At 34.5% G+C, this 8,371-nt stretch overlaps 1 protein-coding gene across 1 annotated transcript in view; it reads left to right on the top strand.

Moving 5' to 3' along the window:
- BAI3 (brain-specific angiogenesis inhibitor 3) overlaps positions 1-8,371 on the top strand; it is an 880,973-nt gene that overhangs the window by 500,192 nt on the left and 372,410 nt on the right. The window contains exon 15 of the mRNA XM_010848504.1: positions 3,256-3,358. Coding sequence (XP_010846806.1) covers positions 3,256-3,358 — 103 coding nt within the window. The remainder of the gene's footprint in view (positions 1-3,255; positions 3,359-8,371) is intronic.

Genomic DNA, 8,371 nt, shown 5'->3' with positions numbered 1-8,371 from the left:
AAAAGCATCAATTCTTCGGTGCTCAGCTTTCTTTATAGTCCAACTCTCACATCCATACGTGACCACTGGAAAAATCATAGCCTTGACTAGACAGACCTTTGTTGGCAAAGTAATGTCTCTGCTTTTTAATATGCTGTCTAGGTTGGTCATAACTTCCCTTCCAAGGAGCAAGCGGTTTTTAATTTCATGACTGCAGTCAGCATCTGCAGTGATTTTGGAGCCCAAGAAAGTCAAGTCAGCCACTGTTTCTACTGTTTCCCCATCTGTTTGCTATGAAGTGATGGGACCAGATGCCACGATCTTAGTTTTCTGAATGTTGAGGTCTAATCCAACTTTTCACTCTCTTCTTTCACTTTCATCAAGAGGCTTTTTAGTTCTTCTTCACTTTCTGACATAAGGGTAGTGTCATCTGCATATCTGAGATTATTGATATTTCTTCTGGCAGTCCTGAGTCCAGCTTGTGCTTCATCCAGCCCAGCGTTTCTCATGATGTACTCTGCATATAAGTTAACCCTAACACATACACACATACTTACCAAAAACCATAGGTGGAATTAATCTTCTAGGAACCTTCTCCACCAGGCTGATTGAGCAACATACTAAATACCCTACAGAATTTAGCTTCTCTAAGCCACTTGGTTCTCTACAGCTCAGTTTCCTGAGGCTAAAATCTCCACAAGCCGAAAGACAAAGAGAACTTCATAAATATCTTGACATTATTTGGAATCCTCACATCTGTATATTCCAATAAATTATTCACTTATACATCTTCTAAAATAATACAGTTTCTGTATAATATCATTTTAACAGTTGTTAAAATTAACATTTTATAATCTTTTGGTTTTATTTATAGCAGGAATACAGGATTATAAACAAGACCAGAATAAAACAGTAGACTGAATTTGAGTAATGTGTAAATATTTTTGTTTCAGGTAAACTCCCTGAACTGAAATATATTCATTCCTGAGAAGGAAACTTGTGTCTGTGTCCTAGGACTGTCCTGTGGGAGAAATTTCCATATTTTATTTTATTTTTGTTCTTATTGGTGGTGACACCCGAGTATTTTCCCCAACTCCAAGTGTTTTATACACACACACACATGCACACACAGACACACACACAAATATGTATGATGAGATATATATGTATATATTGTTTCTGGGAATCCTGTCAGATCTTCTAATATAATTAATCACCTAGCATCAACTCACAATTAATTCCATCTACTCTCATTTGGTCCCCTGATCACTTCTGCTCATGAAAAAACAGGAAAAAGTCAGTTTGCAAAGGAAGTTTGGCATTTAGAGCTTGCTTTTATATCCTTCTCAATATATCTTATCTTCAGTTAACTCACTAATATTAAATGAAATAAATAACAGTGAACCAGCCTTCTTTGTTTGAAAACACACTCCTCTAAAGAATATTAAAAACAATTTTTTTTTTTTTTTTACTATTTGTTGTTAGACTGGATACAATGAAACTTTCTGAGTGTTTAAGAATTTTCTTATTTGACATTGCTAAATACATGAGAGATGGGTTAAAATGTTATCCCACTCAGAATTTGTTTATAGTCTCTCTGCTACTAAATATTCTACTAAATATTCCTCCAAGTGTAGTATACTTGGTTTTTTTTTTCTGGTGAAATCTTGTGGCAAAGATTATCTCATTAGAGAAATGATTTTCACAAAGAATGTGAGGTTCAACATGATTCTACAATATTGGAATTATATGACTTTGATGATACAGACATTTTAGAAAACCATATGGCAGTAACTTAAAAAATTAAACATGCTTTTACCACATGAGCAAGCAATTCTAATCATACTCAAGAATGTGAAAATATGTGTCATCCAGAATGTATGCATACCAGTTATTCATAATAGGCAAATATGGAATAGCTACTCAAAATCATAAAAGCTAAAAATCAGAAGCATCCTAAATGTTGCTCATTGAAATGATGAGTAGATCAGAAATTGCATGTCATGAAATGCTACTTAGCTATAAAGAGAAACAGGATGGATGCATCTCAGAATCATTATGGTAAGTGAATTAAATCAAACACACATGTGTATGTACTGTATGATTTTATTTAAATGAAATTCTCAAAAGGCATAATTATAATGACAACCTGTCTGTGGTTTCCTGGAACCATGGAGATGGGAAAGGATCAAGTATAAAGAGTCTTAAGGAAACTGGAGGGTTGTCTGGATTTGCTGGTACAGTTACTGAAAGCTTTTGACTACTGACTTAAAACTGATGAATTTTATTAACTATAAATATTGCCTTAAACAACAAAAAAAGATGGAAAAATTAAGTGAGTTTGTCTTGATACCTGTTATGAGTTCCCCAGAAGAGTAAATGATCTATGGAAGAGCAGGTGCTTTATTTCAAATCAAGAAGGAAGGAATATATACATCTTCAAATAGCTCAAATATAATAAAATCTTTAAATTTCTATATAATAGAAGGTGTAAAACACTTTATACCTGTTGGATAAAAACATGTGCAAGAAACATCTGGTTTGGTTTTATGGGTTTATACTTATAGGTAGTTTTTTGTAGCTTATAATTATTTTGAAAACTTCTTTGTGAGAGAACTATATTGGTGAGATATTTCAAAATGCAAATGTGTTCCTTATATCTAGCATATTGAGATAAAGAAGTGGCCTGAAAATATCTTTTATTGAAATAAATGATGGTCAGTAATTAACAACGTTTATTGATATTTAAATTCTACTTGTTTTCATTCTACACTACTTACCAGTCATTCATCTTAATGAATTTTGAAAAAGTTTAAAAAAATGCAAAGACAGCACTTTGCAAGAAAAGTATCTGGTCTCCTGGATAGCAAAACTGTTAAGTCCACCTTGAGATAAATGGATTATATTCATTTAAAGATCGCCTGAAGGTTTGAATTCACAATGCATCTATCTCACAGGTGAATCAGATTTAAGTAATCGAAAGCTTGTCGGTGCTATTGCTTTTCTATCTTTCCTGCATTTAAAATGGTAACAGTCAGCAATAGCTTTTTCCCTCTAAAGCTTTCTAGTTCCAGGTAGGGTATATTTATAACAAGAAATCAACTATATCTTTCCATGAATACTACTTCAAGGATCATGTTTTAAATCTGTTCGTGTAGTTTCTATGTCTTTGCCTAGATACATTTATTAAAAGTGTCATCACAACATGTACTGAGCATATGAATTAATATTCCTTTTCAATCCTTTCTCCTTTTAATCATAATTATTCTGTTTCAGAAATTATACTGTCGTCAATTCCAAAATCATCGTGGTCACCATAAGGCCTGAACCCAAAACAACGGATTCATTCCTGGAGATAGAGCTAGCTCATTTGGCTAATGTAAGTATCATTCATTTAGCTTTGAGTTTCTTATAGAATTGACCTTTTAAAGAGGTTAATAGTCATTCTGTGGACTAATAAGACCAGAACACATTTTCTAAACTCTTCAGAGTTGCAAATGAATTTCTCTCTTATGAAGATATGTGTTATATAGAAACAAGATGACATATTATCCTATGTTTTTGTTCTTAATAGAACTCTCAGTTTCTCCAATATAGTACTTAATAGTTTGTCAGTGCCTACATCTTTACTGGGCTCTAAGCTAGGCAATGGGGATGTCAAGATGAGAACCAGTCTCGCCACCTAGTGAGAAAGACTACAATGTAAGATGCATGCATCAGCAGAAGCTACAGACATAATACAAAGGGGAGTGCTGTCCTGCAGGGTACCCCAGGGTTGGAGAGTGGGTGGAGTGGCTTTTTAATGTTCTACACTCAGGATCAGAGGAGGCTCCTTGTAACAAGAATTCATCCAAATGCAAATGAAATTCTTCAGACCTTGTTTAGGCCATAGATGGAAATTTAAACCATATACTTATCCTTTATACATTCACCTCAGATACCTAACTCATTGATTTAAGGGGCAAAGAAGGTGATTCCTATTAAGGCTTTCTTAATTATGCTTTTACAATACCTGTGTTCAAGTAAGACAATCTCCTATGTTGCACATACATAGTTCTTTTTTTTTTATTACTCCTTGCAAATTTTCTATGAACTTGGCTTTTAAGTACAGTTAATGAAAGCACAGAGTGATTGTCATTTTCCCAAAGTGAATGACATAATGGAATTTATTCCCACATCCTTTAGTTATAAAACCTGTACTTTTCCTAGTATTTTATAATTTCTGATATTAAAGAACTCAGATACATTTTATTAAAAAATGACAATCATCTTTCCTATAAACCAGTTTTTAAAAAGCTGTTCTGGCTTCTTAGATTGTTTAATGTAAACCTCACATCTCTCAGCACTGATTTTTAAACATTATGATTAATATTTTAACTATCAGGTCTTTTCGCACTTTTGCCAAAATGTGTCCATACTGGTTCTAACTTTGACAATGTGTCTTATTTCTATTATATGTACTTCTTCATAACTTATAATGGCTCTAATACCACTACTGAACTGAAAACTAAGAGATACTTTCAACATTACTTTTGAATAAGGAAATTGTTCCTTTGCTTGTTCCACATGTATTATAAAATATTTGTTTACATATTTGTTTGTGTATATATTTTTATCATGGTAATGTCTATTGAGTTATAAGCATCGGTGAAGAATATTAAGAGATATTAATTGCCTACATTGCTCCCTTTTTATTAGGGAGAAAACACTTCTCTAAATGAGCATTCACAAAACTTTCCAAAATAAAGGTTAAATCACTATTGAGAATTCAAAGAACATGTTAATTAAATGGTATTTTTATCATAAATTGAAGAAAGATTAACTGTAAAATAGTGTTGATAAAACAGTCTCATTATTTCAATTGAATAAAACTATTTGAAATGAACATATTTAAACTTTTTTGAGTCACACTTTTCTGGCAGCTTATTTTGTCAATTCAATTTCAAAGAGATACAGCACATCTAAAAAGTTATTTTCTATGTATGGAAACTAGAGTATATGGTCAATACGTTTTATGAAGCCCTAGCTAGATTCTGGAGTGGCACTGAGTCAGAGTATAAGCAGGATGAGCTGATTACCAAGTGACTGCAAATTGGTTCTTTCAGTGTTTTGACTGAGTTGACCAGATTCCCGAAACAATACTATCCCACCGCCAAAGGCCTGGATCTGAGATAATATAGACAAATCTGTTACACAGAAGGGCTGAGGGAGAAGAGAAGTTTACTCTGGAGAAGAAATGCCTCGAGGCATTCCTGGGTCAGAGCAGCACCCACCTATGCGTGTCCTTGAAGGCCACCTGACTCCAGGCCACGCAGTGGAGGCGCTCTTGCTGCTTCATCGCTTGTCTTTCCTCCACTTCATAAATCCCTCCCTCACACACCTCTTCACGCTCTGCTGCTTGAAGTCTCCCTGCCTGTTGTATTTATACTCACCATGCAGATGAGACTGTCTTAAAGACTTTATTGTTCCCTGAGGGAAGGAATATATGACTGGTTTATTGAATGTCTTATAAAGTATCTTCTGACTTTGTTATATTTTCATTGAAGAGGTAGTCAGAAGAGCCTACGCTAGCATAAAGTATTCTTCACTAAAATGTGAAGAAAAGATGTATCTCAAACATGAAGTTAAAGTGGATTACAACAAACACAAATTTCATTATAACTATATTGACACAGATACATTATCACTGGTGTTGCCTTCAAAGTTGACCTGTTTCAAATATGACATCTTGCTAATATCAACACTGTCTACTTTCACCTGTTTTCTTATAGCAAATGTATCTGCTGCACTTTACTAAGCTCAGAAGAGAATAATGACTAACAAATTGTATCTGTTCCATATACCATGTGCAGAAAAAGGAAGAATGAAAATTAATAGTTCTAATGAGTCTAGGGAAAAGCCTGTTAGTGTTTGTTTAAAAAAAAAATGTGTTTTTTTTTTAAACAGGCTTTTTAACAAATAGCATTTAAAGCATGTTATGTATAATGAGACCCTTGGGAACTGGTAGGACTAGGTAAAAGAACATAGAATCTTGAAATTGCATACTGTATTCAGCAAAGCCATTTGCAGTTTTAACCAGCTCATAAGTCATTAAAGAGTAAGATACTATTTTTAGTTCAGTTTTCTAGGCTCATGACTTTATTATTATAATTTGCAGAGTCCAGTTTTGTGGTCTTTAGCGCTTGAACACAGAAATTGCTTCATTATTAGAAATACCAAATTTGCTTTTCTGAGAAAAGTAATTTTGTTTTCCATGTTATATTACTTAAGTATTATTAGACTCCATAATGTGCAAGGAAAGTTAATACATTTATTGAAAGTAATTATTGGGACCTAAATAAGGGGAGTTGAGCGGGTCTGTAAGTACACACATAAGGAAACACACACACACACACACATACACCCACCAATAGGATTCCTTGGTCCTGACTGATCTGGGCCTGCTGACTGTCCAAGATATATAACATCCTTATCTTTAAAGATGAGTTTGAAGAACTTTAGTTATCTTGTGCTCTATCAGCTTTGCGAGCCTGTAGTCCCCTTTTTCCAAACAAAATGTCTTAATAGAGTTCCATTTCTGTAGAAGGGTAGATTGGCCCACACTAGCCTGCAGTCTCTGCAGTCAGTTTTTCTCTTTCCTTTTCTTTCTTTCCCTGAGTAACAGCTTTCATAGTCTAGGTAGGGTGAACCTGCTATCTTTCAGTATTAAGAAAAATCTACTGGGTTTATTTGTAGTTCTCAAATTGATCATATTTACAAATGATCTCATGGGAATCAGGCTTGTAGGTTTTATTCTCTTTGCCATATTGCTTGAATACTAATAGGATCTACCTAACAAATTAAGGAGTTTGTTTTATGTTTATAAACTAAAATTAGTCATGAGTCATGGCTTTGTAAATCATAGTGGAAAACACAATGGAAAACTAATGAATATGCTTTTTCTATTAAGAAGCATGAGAAACAATAAAGAGAAATCCCCACGTTCGTTAGTGGATATTTTAATGAATAGCACAGGCCAATAACAATCCAAGGAATTAAAAATCACTTGGCAAAGCTTAAAGAATAAGTTCAGTCTATGCGATTGTAATTTCCACAGAAGGATATTTGTATCCCTTTACTTTTTAAGTTACTTTCTACCCTAGCTTGTGTCCAGTTGGAAGAGATTTCTGATGTTTTGCCTGCTCAGAACTCTTGGTAGTTTTAATGGGAGAGTCTTGAAATGCTAACTAGACAAGCAGATTGATGGTTCTGCCAGCGGCTAAAATTGAGATAGAAATTATTCTCTAGCTACAGTTTTTTTGGTTATATCCTAAATTCCTAAACTTGAGTAAGCATGCTTCCCACTTACATCTCAAATTCAGCTTATTTTTATTCATAATACAACATTGTTATTCTTCAAAAAGTTTTAGACTAATTATGCTGTTGTTGGAGCAGTTGCAGTTGAGTCAGGCATTTGGGGCGTATGAGTTATAATGGTCCTTGTCGTATCTACTCAGTTATGCAATTGTAGTGTGACAGCAATCGTACACAGTGTGTAAAAATGGATGTGGTTCTGTTACAACAATATATGATTTACCAAAGTAGGTAGCAAGCCAGATTCAGTCCCTGGACTGCATATATTATCACCCCCTGTATGGTAAAGAGAGTGTGCCCCCACCAGGATGCCCACATCCTAGCCCTCATAACTTGAATATATTATAGGTCAGAAGGGAATTTGCAGATGTGATTAAGGGTAAGAACACTGAGATGGGGCAAATATCCCAAATTATGTGTGTCGGTCCAATTCACATTAACCATTAAAACTGGAAAGCCTTTCCCAGCTATGGTCAGAGAGATGCAAGGTAATAAGAACTCAACCTGCCATCGCTGACTTTGAAGATGAAGGAGTAGGACCGAAAGCCAAGGAATATGGGCAGACTCTAAAAGCTAAAAACAACCCCTGGTTGTCAACAAAGAAGAAAGCACGGACCTCAGTCCTACAACTCCGGGAGCTCAATTATGCTGAGACTTGGATGAACCTAGATGCAGATTCATCCTCATATCCAGAAAGGACTCCAATCCTGTTAGCATTCCAGCCTTGTGAATCTCTTGAGCAGAAATCCAGCTAAGTTCACAAAGACTCCTGACACAGAAAAACTGTGAGATAATAAATTTGTGTTGTTCTATGCTGCTAAGAGTGTTAATTTGTAGTAGCAGCAATAGAAAACTAATAACCTGTATTTGCATTGGAACATTGCAAAATCAAGTTTTTATTATGAAAATAATATATGTGTGTACCTTAACAGATAAACTACAATAATAATCATATATTTCTCAGTGAAAGTCAGTCAGCAACTACAGATTACATTTCGGCTTGCTGATTATCATGCCAGACAATGAGAATGGCCACTGT

The sequence above is a fragment of the Bison bison genome, unplaced genomic scaffold (genome assembly GCF_000754665.1).
Source record: "Bison bison bison isolate TAMUID 2011002044 unplaced genomic scaffold, Bison_UMD1.0 scf7180017864268, whole genome shotgun sequence".
NCBI classification, from domain to species: domain Eukaryota; kingdom Metazoa; phylum Chordata; class Mammalia; order Artiodactyla; family Bovidae; genus Bison; species Bison bison.
This window is presented reverse-complemented; position numbering and strand designations above follow the sequence as displayed.